The sequence below is a fragment of the Sceloporus undulatus genome, chromosome 2 (assembly GCF_019175285.1).
Source record: "Sceloporus undulatus isolate JIND9_A2432 ecotype Alabama chromosome 2, SceUnd_v1.1, whole genome shotgun sequence".
NCBI classification, from domain to species: Eukaryota; Metazoa; Chordata; class Lepidosauria; order Squamata; family Phrynosomatidae; genus Sceloporus; species Sceloporus undulatus.
The window spans coordinates 162,227,424-162,243,854 of NC_056523.1; the positions used below are offsets into that span (position 1 = coordinate 162,227,424).

At 39.9% G+C, this 16,431-nt stretch overlaps 1 protein-coding gene across 1 annotated transcript in view; it reads right to left on the minus strand.

Moving 5' to 3' along the window:
- The window catches only part of ANKFN1 (ankyrin repeat and fibronectin type III domain containing 1), a 133,514-nt gene that overhangs the window by 65,953 nt on the left and 51,130 nt on the right, over positions 1-16,431 (minus strand). The window contains exon 7 of the mRNA XM_042453477.1: positions 6,377-6,484. Coding sequence (XP_042309411.1) covers positions 6,377-6,484 — 108 coding nt within the window. The remainder of the gene's footprint in view (positions 1-6,376; positions 6,485-16,431) is intronic.

The following is a 16,431-nucleotide window of genomic DNA, read 5'->3' on the forward strand; positions in this document are numbered from 1 at the left end:
TTACCTTTACAGCCCTACATGGCTTGAGTCTAGGGGGCTCTCCAGACTGCCCCAAAGGGACAGGCTGGAGGCTCCCAGTGTCCCTCCAGATCAAAAAGAACCCCCCCAAAAATGGGTTCTTTTTGGCATGCAAGGATGATGTCATCAGTGCACCACTGTTACACTGTGACATGTCCACGATGCAAGCGTGGCACCCGGAGGTGTGGATGTGGCACAGAGCGTGTGTCGTGCATGTGTGCCACATATGGATGGCACCACATAAAAATGGCACCATTCATATGTGTTAGGGTTCTGGAGCATGCGGATGCTGCGCACTCCGGAACCCTAAAATTGGCCTGAGGACAGTGCTTCCCACCCGTTTGTCTTGGGCCTTGGTTAACTACAGGATCATCTTCTCCTGTACAATCTGCCCTGTACATTCATGTCCCCTGGGAAATGTTTGCTCCAACTGGCCAGGACTAGACTAGCAATGGTTTCCCAGAGGGCTTTGTTGTCTGCTTGCCCCAGACTGTGGAATGACCTGCTGGAACAGAGCTGAAAACGCTGACTGTATTTCAAACAGCATTAAAGACATATCTCTTCTGGTAGACTTACCCAATCAATTTTAAATCATGACTTTTTAATTGTATATATACTCTGTGAGTGTACTTTAATGATTGCATAGTGTTGTGTTTAAACTATGGGTTTATGTATTTTTAATTGTGTTTTGTATTAATATGATGTACCCTGCCTTGAGGAAAGGCAGGGAATTGTTGTTGTTGTTACTGAAGATGAGATGGCTAAATCAACAGTTGTCACAGAGTCTTCAAATTGCCACAGCAAAATGGGCGTAACATTTTGCATAACTGGGCTACTTTGCAGGGCTCCTTTCTTCCCTCTCTCTCTGTTAGTGAATTCTTGGCAGGCTGACTTGACATGTCTTAGTCTCTTCAAAAGTAAATAATAATGTGAGATAGCTTCAAATCTCTACTCTGTACACAAGATGGTGTGAAACACATTCTAGCCTCTTGCAAAAAAACGGCAGGGAGTGTGAGAGTATCTGAAATTCTGTTCATGGGTTGGTATTCACAGGACTAACTTGTCATAGTTAAAAAGCATGTGCATCCAGAGAAGGTCATGAGAATAGGCCTCCTCATTCGTGTTTCCTAGCTATGCCCTCTCTGCTAGCCTTGCTTTGAAATAGGCTGCTGTCCAACGCGTGAAACTCTGCCCTTTGCCAGATGAGGTAAGAGAGCCAGTTCTGCAGCTCACAGATCAAATTACTATTCAAACATTTGTTAGGATTAGCTTTGGACTTAGCCATCCAGGATTTTACTGGACCAATGCCACTGAAAGAGAATAAAGCATAAGTATCATAATGAAAAAGTTTTAATTTTCCTTCTCACCTTAGATTATCACGACAGTTACGTTTAACTACAAATAATTTATCTGAAATGAATAATGATCGAAGGAAAGGCCTAAGAATGGGGAAGATGAGACTCCTAAGATCTTAGAGCTACACAATGCCAAACAATCAGTAATCACAGAAACTTGGTTATAGTAGTCATGAACACAAATGGATGATCTTTTTTCTTGTAATCACTAATAGTCCCCCCTCCCCCCAGGAAGATTAAACATTGGAAAGCAAAGCTCCTTCTCCAAGGACACTATCATATTACTACGGAGGTTCAAAAGCAACATTGGGTCTATATGGAAACCCTCTTAAATGAAATATGCACAACAGCACTGTAAGGCTTCTTTGCAATATTTCTGCATTTTTGCATACCCTTCAACTGCTCTGCATTGGCAGGGAGAGTCTCGATTAAGCCTCTATCATCCCACTTTTTCATCTGCTTTTGACACGTGCCAGTTTCTTTCTCCCTCTCCCACTTTTCCTTTTGTCCTTAGGTTACTTCAATTGCTCCAAGCTGAGTTCAATGTGCAAAAGTAGTTTGTACTCAGTTAATTCAGCATGGAGAAGAGGAGAGGAGGGGGCGTGATTTCCCCCTTCCCAATAGGTTCAGGCAAAAGCAAACTGCCCCAGCCTCTCCTAACTGGCCTGTTTGATTTTTCATTAACAATTTTTGCTATCTCGGCCACCCTCTGATGTTGCTTGGCCATACATATCCCAATTTTCATATGAAATGTTAGAGGATATATCTTTGTTTACATCATCATTTGATAATGTAGAACTTGGTACATTATGAAAGAGTATGCTCTAGTACCCTACCTAAGCTCAGTTATGGATGGCTTAAGCATGTTATTATATTCACTTTTTCCAGTCTCTGCTGGAACAAGCCTTATACTGTTTTCCTATCCTCTCTTTGTATAATTGTTCTAGTCACCACTTGGCAAGACAGACTCCTGCTCCCCACACAGAACTACATTTGCTAGCATTCCCTGGGAGGAGAAATGACTATATTAAACCAAGTCTGAAATGGAGACATAGCCCCATGATTGCTATATGAGTTGTTCAGTAGAAAAATTAATGCTAAGCAACAGTGTGACATTTGCTGTTCTCATGAAGGACAGAACTATGTATTATTTTAAAACAAACCACAGGGTTCCATCCCAACAATGTCTATTTCTTGTTATGTTAATACAGGGGCTAGAAGGATATCTGCAGGAGATCTCTGATGGATGGGAGAGAGGGGTACTTAATACTTCTGTGACCTCTTGATTTCCTCCTGGCTTAGGGACCAGACATAAACCCATGGTGTTATGTGTGGGTCTATATATTTGCTGTGAGGAATGACAGAGGCACAAGCAAAATTCAGCCCCTCTTCTTCATTGTCTGATTTGTTTGTGCATATCATCTCCATCAGTGCATGTGTGTCACCTCAGCAAACACACAATTCTCAAGCAGTGGTGAATTCTGGAGTGCCACTGTTTGTTGCAACATTCCCATAGGAGAGTACCCAAAAGGCAGGGAACTTTGTGGACCCAGGTTAGTAGTCTAGTTCTAGAAGTTTTCATGTCTGCCAAGAACAAATCTTTTCTAAACCCAATTGGGATTTAGTTACCCACATAAGACCAACCAACTGGCAACTATTTTGGTTTACAGTGTGTATAAGTGAGAGCAATATAACTGACTGGCAATATCCATATTCCCCACAGCTACTGTGAGGATTTCCTTTCACAACCAATCTCAGGGGAAAAGAAAAACTTGAGAGAGGCATGCAGATGAAGTACTCTGTCCTCCTACTTAAGAGACTCTGGTGCTTCAACCCTAAGAGCCTTGCTTTCACAAGACCAGTGTAGTCAAGGTAAGTGCAGAACACTCTCTAGCTATGTGGAAAAAATGGGTGATTGGAAGAATATTTGAAAATATATTCAAAGATGGTTGAGAAATAGTTTCTCAAAAGTAGGCAAACCAATGAGGAGAATCCTAAATGGGGAGAATCTTTGCAGTTTGGGAATTAATGTATGTGAAAAATGACATTTTTACATAGAAAATGGCAATTTTTGTGCAGAAAACCAGTTTCCTTCTATGCAGAAATTAATACAGTACATCTCCACAGGAAATGCCACTTCCAAAATGTACAGTTTTCCACACTTTTCTCACAGTGAGAAAAAAATAATGAAATTATTTATTCTAGTCTGCAAGAATGAAATTTATGGAAATGTATATCCCTAGACAAAACCAATCATTAGATGCAGGGGTGGGAATCGGGAAGATTTCCAGAAGCTATTGGACTGCAACTCTCAGCACTACTTCCACTTGGCTTTGCTGGCTATGGCTGATGGACGTTACAGTCCAGCAATTTATTGAGGCCCACACAATTCATACCTCTTCTCCATAGCATGAAAGTACACCCTATTTTAGGAAAGAAAGCAACAAATAATGATGTGGCTTATATAGTCAGTATGTTGCATGATCATCAAGGTTTACTTTTATCTTCCTGTCCAAATACTACTAAAGGTATCTGCCCCTATTGTGACTAGGGATGTAATTCTTCATTAAATTTCTTCTCAAAGGAAGTAATCAGTTATTCCCCTTTTCCTGTTGTGAGAAAGTCTTTGAAAACTCAAAGAGTATTCACTTTTGGGATTTAATCTACACAAAATTGGTACACACGTATTTTGCATCAGAATATTATTTCCTGTGCAGAAAAAATGGTTTTCTGTGCAATAAAATAAAATAAAATAAAATAATGCTGCTTTCCATGCAAAATTACCCATAGCATAGTCTTCAGAAAATGGTATTTCTTGGGCAAATTTTTTTGCTGTTTTTTGCAGAAAACAACCATGTGTGAATTTTGCGCAGAATAAATCCTGGACTATGATGATCCTTGACAGTCCAGGATTCTTCTCATCAGGGTTTTTCATCTTTTCAAATACACTGAGTTTTGGCAATTTTTTGGGAATATTTTCAAATATTATTTCTATCCCACATTGTGACATGCTAGTTATACTATTGAAAAGAGAACATAGTGATCCCAAGAAACTTTGCTATCTGAGGCAAAGCAGATCTCCCCCATCTCCACTCTCAACACAACAAGTCAAGATATATAGTACCTGAGCTCTCTGAGTTTAGTTTAGAGAGAAAATCCCTCCATTCCTGGAAGCTGAAGTTGCTACCTCCACCTCCCACAAATAAGTATGACTGTACTGCATTTTCACAGCTTTGTTTCAGAGCTCATTTTCATGACACCACCTGCTTGAGGCAGCTGCCTCACTCTGTTTAATTGCAGGGCTGGTCCTCAACGTAGATGTGCAAATTGTTCACCCAGCCGCTCTCACTGCTTCTTTGTATTTTACTAAAAGGGGAGGAGTCTGCATGTCCAAGAGGTTGAATTGTGTCCAAAGATCAGACTTCATGCTTGTAAATTAATTCCATACACTTCTTCCACAAGGAGCTTATGTTCTATAGTCACAAAGGTCAACAAACTATCATGAAGGGAGAAGAAAGGGAAGGTTGTATAGTAGCCTACCTTTTGGGTCTACTTTTGTTGCTCACAGAAACAGAAGCTAGAAAGATAAGAGTAATATTTGCCACATTTTCAAAATGCAATATGAACCAGAAGGCTTCCATGGATCCTAGTTAGTGGGGAGAGGAAAAAGCACTTATCTTCATGCACCCTCTCAAATGCTTTTCACTGGGAATTTTTCCTTTATCGTGTGTGGTTGTGTGTGTGTGTGTGTGTGTGTGTGTGTGTGTGTTCAATGTTGCTATAGTTACAAGAAAGGAGCATACAGGCCCTTGATGGTCATAATTGTTGTATAGTTGTGCACAAAAGAATCAAGGTTTTCTCCTGCAGAAACTGCCAGGGAATTCATTTTGCCCTCACAATACTCCAGTGAACTTGAATAATATTGATTCAACCAGCAATTAGAATGGGTGAAACAGCAGGGGGATGATCAACACATGGTAAACAGTGTGATGCCTACTCTTGCTTTACAAGGCCATAATTTCAACAAGTCGTCACATTTTGTAGATTTTTTTTTCTTTTTTGAATCTGAAGAAATCCCATTTCAACAGTTCATGGAAAAACAGGGCTTTTAAAAATCTCTCAGACTGCTGCCCTGCTTTTCCTGGTTTGAAAAGTAGTCTGGTTCCTATCAAAGATGAGCAAAGAACCTCTTAGGACATAAACTCTCTCTAGTCTCTCCATTGGGTAGAGCAAAGAACTATTTCAGTTACAATGCAACATTTTCCCTATATAACAAAATCTGTGGATGCTCAAGTCCCATTAAATATAATGGCATAGCAAAACGATGTCCCTTATAAAAATGGAAAATCAAGGTTTGATATTTGAAATTTATACTTTTTTAAAAATGTTTTCAACCGTGGATGCTTGAATCCATGTATAAAAAATCTGTGTATAAGAAGAGTCGACTGTAGTTAGAAGTGCTGATGGATGCTATAGCCCTTGCCTTAGGTGCTTCTTCCATTAATCTCAGCTATTGTATGAGCCTTTCTATGGATATGCTGCAGGAAGAGAAAACATTTTGTACATGCTTTCTTTTGTCACAGGCCATAGGAGAACAATGAAAGCACAATAGCCTTTAGTCAAAGCGAACATCAGAAAGAAAATATCAGTTTTAACATAGTATATTATTTATACACACAGAAAAAACTGACGTGCATTTAAACATTTTAATTAGGTTTTGTTTACTGTCCTATGAGAGAGAAGAGAGAATGAAGAGGGGGGGGAAGAGAGAGGAAGAGAGAGAGAAGTGCTTCAGTGAAAGCGTGTTTTCAAATGTTCGCTGCATTGCCAATTTGGAGAGGCAAGAGCAAGATAGTCTGCTAAAGTGATTCCAGATGGGCCAATATTAATATCTTTCTCTTCCTGATGAATGAGAAGGTATGACCCAGATAGAAAGCTGCTAAAATTACAGGCGCCACGGAGGCTTCGGTTGGTGCCCTACCACATGGATACTTTATCCTTACCTCGGCAACTGTAACTCTGATGAGACGCTCTAACCTGCTGCAGCAAGCGTTCCAGAGCTTCAATCTGTCCCCTGTGCCTCGGCTCCCTGCCATCACAGTCTTTCCAGTCTAGTGAACAAAAGAAACAAACAGAATGAAAATGCAGCAAAGGAAAGAGAGTCATGGCCGAGGGCTTCTTTCCTCCTGGTGTCTTTTGAATCCAGAGAGAATTGGACAGCAAGTCTGTTTTTAAGTTTGCCCATAGTGAGAATCCTGTGAATATCAGTTTCCCTAGCAAATGGCTACTGCTGTTACTTTGTGTCTATAGCTCAGTCTATCTATGTATCTATTATTGTATCTTTTCATTCATTCATCACATGTACATGTGCATACTACCTATAAGTATTGTAGTTTATTATTCTATGCTTCCTTTTACTTGCAACATAATGGTAAAAAGCACAAGCTGAGGACATGGAAGTCCCCACTTTCAGCCATGAGCTCACTGGTCTGGCCAGGGTTGGCTCTGGAAAAATGTTACTTAAAGTGAAGTGGCAAATGGACCACCCACCCCCACCTCCCACCATACACACTGCATGACAAGATGAAGGAGATATCTAGAGTCAGCCAAACTATTTCAGCAGATGAGACAAATTCCCACAAGAGTCTTAGAACCTGGCAGTACAAAGACAATAATTAATTAATTAAATAATTTGTTTCCCTTTCATTGTTTGTTGTTAACTGGTCTCAAGTCAACCTTGATTCATGGTGGCCCTGTGGATGAAATATCTCCAAGACCCCCTGTCTTCCACTGCTCTGCTCAAGTGTTGTAGATTAATGCCTGTGACCTCCTTGATTGAGTATATCCATTTGACGTGTGGTCTTCCTCTTTACTACCCTCTACCTTTCCTAGCATTATGTTGTTTTCTAATGAGTTGTGTCTTCTCATGATGTGGCCAATATATGACAGCCACATCTTGGCTTCTAAAGGGATTTCAGACTTGATCTGTTCAGGGATTTATTTGTGCATCTTTTTGGCTATCCAAGGTATCCTCAGGAGTCTTTTCCACCACATCTCAAATGAGTTGATTTTCTTTTTATCCACTTTCTTTACTGTACAGCTCTCACATCTGTGCATAATGAGGGGAATACAGATGTGAGAGCTGGACAGTGAAGAAAGTCGATAAAAAGAAAATCAACTCATTTGAGATGTGGTAGAGAAGAGTGCTGAGGATAACTCAGGCAGCCAAAAAGATGAACAAATGGGTCCTTGAACAGGTGAAGTCTGAAATACATCTAGAAGCCAAGATGATCAAATATAGGCTGTCATACATTGGCCATGCTATATACTATGGCTATGTCACACTATATAAACAAGGTGTCAAAACAACAAATCTACTATAAAGTAAACATACAGAAAACAGGGATTGATGGAGTGACTCAGTTCCAGTACAGCTGTGCAATGGTCCTCCATGTATAGGTTTAATTAGAAAAAATTCAGTGATCTCCAGAGTAGCCACTAAGGTGGTTCATTATGTTCAGCATGTGAACCTAATGGCCATGGTATGTCATCATAGGAGAAGAGGCCAGCCACACATAACTATAATTTCCAAGAGGGGCAATAGAGAGGTTCTTCTTTTCTATAATTTGTGGTCTATAAGTCGACCTCGTGGATAAATCGAGGGTAGGTTTTGGGGATATAATTATGGATTTTGATATGACCCATGTATAAGTCAAATAGCATGTAACAAAAGATCTCCAGGATGAAGCAAAGGAAAATGATGCAAAAGAACTTAACAAAATTCCAGCAGGCATAACTGTTTGTGCTCCCATTAAAGGCTGGATGGATGAGAGAGCAGAGGGGGGCAGGTCAGTGCTTTCAGGACAGATTACACTTTTGCCTTTCACCAAGGGATGGTTCCCTTTTCATAAGAGTTAAAGTACAGTATTTACATTGGTCCATGGATAAGTCAGGGGCTTTTGGTCATTTTTTTAATTAAAATTTCTAGACTTATACATGAATATATACAGTATCTCTCCCAACTGGAGTAGACTCATTGAATCAATAGGATTTACCTGTTTGTTATCACGCCATCCAACAATGGATTCAAAAGGCTGCTCTATCTGGGATTCACCAATGAATTCCCACCTTTGTTTTCATGCTAATATGATAATCTAGTATTGATTTTAAATTTACTCTGTTAATCACATTCATTTATAGGTAAAAATGCACAATTAAATCACTGCATTAATAATTAAAGATGCATTAGTAGTGTGCTGCTTTTAAACAGGGAAATCAATCAATACTCCTCCAAACCATCTTTATCAAAGTAACAAATTAAAAGGGCACTATTAATTGCTACTTATCCTGTTAATGTTGCTGTCATTTTACAATGAAAATAAAATGTTTTTAAATATCATTGTTTAAAAGGCTAACTAACAAGAGACAGCAAATTAGTTTTAAAGAATTATTTCCAAATTCCAGCAGAAGGAGCACAGGCAGTGTGACGGAATCAAGGCATGTACTTAACTGTGTGTTTTGTCCCACAGAGTTCGATATGGGTGGCCATTATTGGTGGCTGTCCCACCTTTCTCAGAAGCTGAGAAAGTCCATTGGCTGTCTATTAGTTCTTGCTTTTTCCTGCTTTATTCCTGGATCCAAACCAACTCCATCCCCCTCCATCCCACTGATTGTTGTGAGGGGTGTACAAGTATATTCTAGCTGCTTAAGGGCACATGGAGAAGAAAGAACAGCCTGAACCGTCACAGTAGCTCTTCTCCTTCTTACTCAGATTCACAAGGCCAGTCAGCATCTCAGGCACACCCTTGCAGCTGAATAATAGGGAGAGAGCTGGAGCTGGGAAGACCTACACCCCATCCCCCCTACAAAAATGGGGCATTGAACAAAGTGGCATTGCTTATCTCTTTCTGCAGAGCCTTTGAAAAGTACTTGCATTGGTGTAATAAGAAGTTCTGCTAGTATATGTAATCAACAAGATTTTAGCAATAATGTATAGCTCTGACCTAATTCATCAAACAGGAAAAACAAAGACCAAGAGACATTTGATTCTAACACTGAATTCTCTCTCTCTCTCTCCCCCTCCCTCTTCCCCCCCCCTCTCTCTCTCTGCCCCCTCTTGCAAATTTCTGATGTATCTGTTGCTGGATACCAGGATCCCAGGACTGGTAGTTTGATGAGGTATTTAGAAATCTGTGTTACAAAGCTCTAGTCCACTACCTTGAACTATACTTCTAAAGAAATTTTAGAAAAATTTGTGAACCACTGGGATCCTTTTTGGGAGAGCTCCTCTGGTGCCTCTTACCAAACTACAAAAATCCCTCCCTCAGGATTTCAAAAGATGTAGCTCTGGCAGGTAATCTGGAGTCATAGCACTGTAATTTCATAGTGTGAAAGGCCCCATGTCCCTTTCTCCAAAATCTAACACTTTGGTGAATACATTTGATGCCATATTGGCAAGTGAGGCTCTTGTGTCATTTCTGAGAGATATTTTTCTAGCACCTTCTTTGTGGCTGTTATCTAATACTTTAATTTTTACAATAGCCCAGACAAACCCATTCCCCAACACACCTCTCATCCAAGTCGGTAAGAAACTGTTGGTCAGAGATTTAGGGCACTTCTCTTGACCCCTCATGACACTTTTTTAAAAGAATAAAGTTACTAACCCACCACAGCTCTGTAAATAAAAGCATGCTGCCAACATGTTTGCCTATTGATAGATTCATCTGAAAGCCAGGCAGATTGGCTTTGCTTAGCTGGCACAGGGTTATGTGAATGTATTCACAGCTTCCAATTGGTTGGCTGTTTGCAAACGGAGCATGCAGTGTTAGTTTACATTGCAAGCTCACGAGCCAATGTTCCACTGGAAGGCTTCGACATTCCAGAGAAATAAAGAGCCCCTTTCCCCACACCTCTCCCATTTACTACCAAGCAATTCAGGGGATGATACCACAGCTATTCAGTCTTTTCATATATCATCCATTCAGAGTTATGTAAAACACAGAGTTGGTCCAGATCAGAATCTGGATGAAAAATCTTATGTTTTACGCACTGGAAGGCTATTACAAAATCAAGAAGGTTTCAAAGAAAAGGAAATTGCTTTGAAAGGTAGATAGTTTCAAGTATGGTATTAAAACTGAAAAGGTTCGTGAAGGGATGGGATTCTAAGTGTAGGCAATGAGAAATAAAGCCATTTTTGGGGATTACCAAATTCTGGAAATGGTTATCCCTTCATTCATTAAGGCTGGAATCCAATAAATGTTTGCCTGGGAGTACATCCCATTGAACATAATGGGCTTGTTTATGAGTAAACAAGCATAAGATTGTATTGTAAAATAACTTTGTGGTAATTTAAAGAAAAAAGTTCTGACAAATGCAATGCTGTTTTCAGTGCACCAACATATTAGCTGTGATAAGGCTTAGTGTTATCTTTAGTGCTCAGAGGAAGCTAGACATGGTTTCTGCATGATGAATTTTCCACACAAGTCAGCAACATGTAGTGCTCAGCACCAGGTAAATCTTCTGCATCATGCGCTTGGCAGCAGCTGGGTGCTTGTGAGCAAATGTTCCCTGGCAGGTAGCACACCATGAGATCAGCATTACAATTTATGTTGGTAGCTTGGGAAAGTTGCAAAGCCATTTCTAGCTTACTTCAATGATAAAAGTGACATTGAAAGTAACTATTAGCCCATGGAATAGGGATATTCTAGGAGAAGACAAGATAAGGACTCCATATTTTAATTTTTCTACAAAATTGTACAAAAATCCCATGCATCTGAAGAGAAAATAGTGTCAGAAGTCAAAGATATTCTATACCTTGGCTCAGCCATTTATGAAAATGGAGAATGTAGTCAAGAAAGCAGAAGACGACTTTGGAACTGGCCCTTGGTTGACCACAAGGTGGCCACATGCACTGATCCAAAGCCAGTGTGATGGCACAGCACTGCCTTCACAGGCTAGATGAGTTGACAAAGGGATGTAGCCAGGATTTTGGGCGGGGCGGTCCAGACTAAGTGCCAGCATTATAATGGGGCTTGGGCACAGCAGCACACACCATTCATTGTATCTAATGGAAGGGGGGGGCCGAGACCCTATGGAACCCCCCCCCCCAGTTACGTCCCTGGCTGATACCACATCAACATGGCTCACCTGTCCCCTGTCCCCGGAGCTGCTGCCACTGCATCCCTTACCTGCAGGAGCTCAGTGGACAGGCCTCCTGGCATGTCACTGCTTCTCTGGAGAGTGGACTTGCTTGGGTGACCAGTGAGGAGAGGGTAAATGGAACTTCTGATCACAAGGTGAGGACCTCTGGAGGCCTCCATAATATGATTGGAATGTTCCTCTTCCCTATCTCCTCAGTGGTCACAAGGACTAGTCCACCCTCCAACGAAGCAGAGATGCATGGCAGTAGGTCTGTCCATGGAGCTTCTGCTGGTAAGGGACACAGTGATGCTTGCTCCAGGGACAAGCCATCCCCTTTCCACATGCACAGAGAAGGGGAATGGTGTGGTGCCTGGCATGCAAACAGCTGGTTGACCCAACTTGGGCCTGATGCAGCTGTTCACATGCCATAAAACTAACCCCAGGGTTTCAGGGACCCCTTATGTGTCACACAGCTTTGCTAATTCCAGAGCAATGTCACACTAACCAGGGAAACCTGCAGTATTTCACCAGAAGTCATTGTGCATAATGGAAACAGAGAGAATTGGCATTGGGGTGAGCACCAAATAGAAGCCGAACAGAGTAAGGGTCACTTATAAACATGGCTGAAATTATGTTATGAAAGTTTAATAGAAAATATTTTCAGAAGGTCTTTTTAATACTCTTACATAATCCAATGTGTTTTAAAGTTTAAAATTTTATTTAAAATTATAAAATTATAAGCAAATTTACCTAAGCAGGGAGTGCAAGAAAGTAAACTTTACATTTGCTCCCAGTAGCACTGCTTTTTATAATTAAAGAGGCACAAGATTGTACTATATGAAGGGAAGATAGAAGATAACTTCTACCATATTTCCCCAAAATACACAAAATACAGACACAATCTATCAGTTTTGTTTTGGAATATATTTTCTTGCCTTTTAGGCTGAGGGGAAGAATTGTCTACTGCTCTTTTAGCTCCCATTCCAAAATCTGTCTTGGATTACAGAGACCAAATTCAGCCTTGAACTTTCCAATTTTTGGAATGTTTCAATGCCTCTGGAAAACCTCATATGCAAAAATGTATCCTCTATCAACTGAAATATTGGTATTGGACAGAAGGAATTTGAATGCCTATGATGACATTTACTACATCAAGGAAACTTCCACGAACCATGGAGATTCCTACAGATTCTGGTGCAGTCCTTCCAGAAATGGAGGTTTAAAATTCTTCAACTGTATTAATGTTACTGTTTTAATTTGGGGGATTAAGAATGTGCACTCTGTACCTGGTAAAACTAGTGCAAGTTCTGAAGCCTCTATACCTTTCTAAAGGTTTTAAAGCATCAATGCCTTTTCTTTATGAAGACTGGAAAGGCAGAAAGTAAAGATGATAATATGTATAGGAAGAGGAGGCAATTAAGGCATGGAAAAGAATTCAAATGAATAAGTATAGTCCTGAAGATTCTTATTCCAATACATTATAAATGATTTATTTATTTTATTTATATGCCACCTTTATCCTAAATTTGACCTAAGACAGCTCACAAAAGGTGCTTTAAAAACCAGCACAATTTTTAAAACACAATTAAAAACATCAGATTTATACAAAAAGGTAAAAATATAAAATAATTAAATACATACTAAGTAAAAATATATTGGGCAATGAAGTATCAAAGGGTATGGGTACTGTTGCAATGCACAGATAGGAAAGTGGTAGTGGATTTATAACAATTTTAATAAATGGCTAGTCAACGTCTCTCCAACAGTGTTGCCGCCAATCACCCTCGAAGGAAATTCCCTGATTGGCTTCCCGGAATGCCCCCAAATTTCCCAGAATTGGGGCAGGACTTCTGGGTTGGAGGTGGGACTTCTGGGTCGGGGGGCGCAAGACACTATGGGAAGGCTAAAGAGGTGGGACTTCAATAATGGGAGATATGTCGGGAGGTTTTTTGGGGTGAGAAGGTATTTTTGGCTGGGTTGAATTTCCCAGAATCTTCCCGGAAATTAAGCAGTCCCGGAAAAACTTTAAAATTCCTGGGGGAAATCCTGGGAATTGGCAACACTGCTCTCCAAACAAGAATAATTTGTGACCTAAAGAGAGGCATCTGGTGTTCTAGAGGGAACTCTTACTTGCTGGAAGCTGCCAGATATATGGTTTTGTATGAATCTGAACTACATCTACTCAAGCTAAATTCTCTGCGTCCTTTAGCATAATGCAGGGATACTACAAATCAAACATGAAGTGTCCTTTATAGAAAACCTGCTATGTAAAACCCATCTTCCCTAAACCTGTCAGCCCGTCAGATTATAGTTCAGTGCCTAATACATTATAGTCCAAAATCTCAAGAAAACTATTCTGAAACAGGATTTTTTCTGATTAGCCCAAATATGCATGTTTACTGTAATTGATAGATAATTAATAGCAATCATGTATATGTCTAATGCAAAGTAAAACTGCCTAACTGAAAACTCATGTGGTATTTGTACACATATCTACAGGGGAGTAAACCCTATTAGACACAGAGGGCCTTACCTCTACATGCTCAGAACTGTGTTGTATGCTTGATTCAAGCATGATTTTAAAGCATAATATAACAAGATTACTTTAGAATCCTCAGGTAGAGATCAGACTGATATTTCATATATCTGAAACACTTGTTATTGTAGTTGTTGTTAACTGACCTCGGGTCAACTTTGACTCATGGTGATTCTATGGATGAGACATCTCCAAGACCCCTGTCTTCAACCTCTTTGCTAAAGTCCTGCAGGCTCAGACCCATGTCCTCCCTGATCATATCTAACCATCTACCAAGTGGTCTTCCTCCCTTTTGATTGCCTTCCACCTTTTCTAGCATCACTGCCTTTTCTAATCATTCATTTCCCCTCAAGATGTGGCCAAAATATGAAAGTCTTAATTTAGTCATCTTAGCTTCCAAGGATAGTTTGGGCTTGATCTGCCTAGAACCCATTTGTTTGTCTTTTTGGCTGTCCATGATATCCTCAGCACTCTTCTCCAGCACCACATCTCAAATGAATTGATTTCCTTTCTATCAGATTTTTTCACTGTCCAGCTCCCACATCTGTACATGGTGATGTGGAAGACAATGGACTGGACCATGCTCAAACACATATAAACCTTGATTAACTGAATAGAACACAATATAATCTGGTTCAGACATCAAACTGAGTTGGAGTCTCTGGACAAAGCTGAGTTACTGCTTTTGATGCATGCAGACTCATCATTCTCACTGTTTAGTGAGAAAGGCTAAACAAACCATTTACCTTCTAGCCATAATATCTAGCCAGTCTGGCCTGTCTCTCTCTCAGGAAGCCATGAACAAATTTAGTCCCAGGCTTATCTCCCTGGCTTGTCAAAGGAGGGACCAGTCAAGAGTGCTGGGTCCTTCTGGGTGCAGACATCATGATAAACAAACATGGAAGCTCTCTGATTTGTTTAGCCAATGCCACTTGCAGTGACAGTGATAATAGAGAATACACTAGAACTAGCCAGCCATCAGATAACGAGGGAGAGAGAAAGAAAAGAGAATGAAATAGTAATGGGAAGAAACACTGACTAGCTTCCTAATTCTGAGTTTGGACTGGCTGCCTATTTTCATCCATTTGTCTCCTTTTCAAGGGTGTTGAATAATTTAAATTTAACTTTCAACACCAAGCCAAAACATACACTTTTAGAGTAGGTAGATTCAAGAAATGTACTGATGTACTGCTGTGAGCTGAATGCATCAATTCTTTGCCAAATTGAAGTCCCAAGGACATGGATTTGGAAATGCTGTTTCATAACTAAACATACAGACACCAATGTCATTTTCTACATTTGCTCCAGAATTAATTTTTTATAGAGGACTTGGGGTTCTGTTCATGGGCTGATTAATGACAGAACCAGGAAAGATCCTATCCAGAAAGGCAATAAGTGGGGAGGGGACCTTGAATAAGTAAGGCTAGGAAAGTTCAACCTCAGTATTTTTATCTCATCAGATAGTAATCAGCATCTGAGAGAGACTTATGCATTAACTGCTTGATTCTCTCCATCACACCTATTAAATGGAGCAGAGCTTCCCTTGTTAAATGTCAAATTCTCTGCTAGATATGCTGAGGATACACACACTGTTTCATCCACATTGTCAGACAGAAAAGTTTTAAAAGGAATGAAGCAGAAAGCTTCTCGAAGATTATCTCCCGGTGAGATCTGAAACAAAATTGTGTCCCAAAGTTATGATGTATTGGACTTCTCAGCCACACTGGAAATTCATTTGAAATACACAACCGGCGTGAGTTTGAGAATACTGATGAGAAGACAGTGCTTCTCAACTATCAGGTATCAATGCAGTCTTGCTTACCTTACAGGTTTATTAAATTGTTCTAATATACCAATAAAAATGCAAATAATATAATTAAATGAACCCATTAGCCCATGATTGGTATAAAGGCAGTCAGCGTGGGCACTGTCAATTTTAAGCAGTGAATTGTATTACCTGAAAAATGACTAACAGTAGGATGCTGTTATGCCACAATAAAAAAAGAATGATTGTCTGTGCAATTTTTTAAAACAATATTTTATTCATACAAAAGAAGTCATTTTTCTCATATTTTCCAAAGGTGGCTGAGACACTTTAAATATTGTTTGATGAATGCTGCAGACAATCATACCATAGCTGAATGACTGAGAACTGAATGAATCTTTTGATTATGCATGCCCTTTGTTCTTCCCTTTGCATAAATTGATATTAAACCAAGAAGTCTCAAATTAAACATATATTGCTGTTTTATATGAATCAGAAACTATGGCTAGCATTTTCAAAACAAATCAGGATATTAAACAATAATCTGAAGTTGTTTTAAGATCCTAGGCTTGTTATGATAGTTCAGGCAACTGGCAAATTATGGTTAACTGAACACT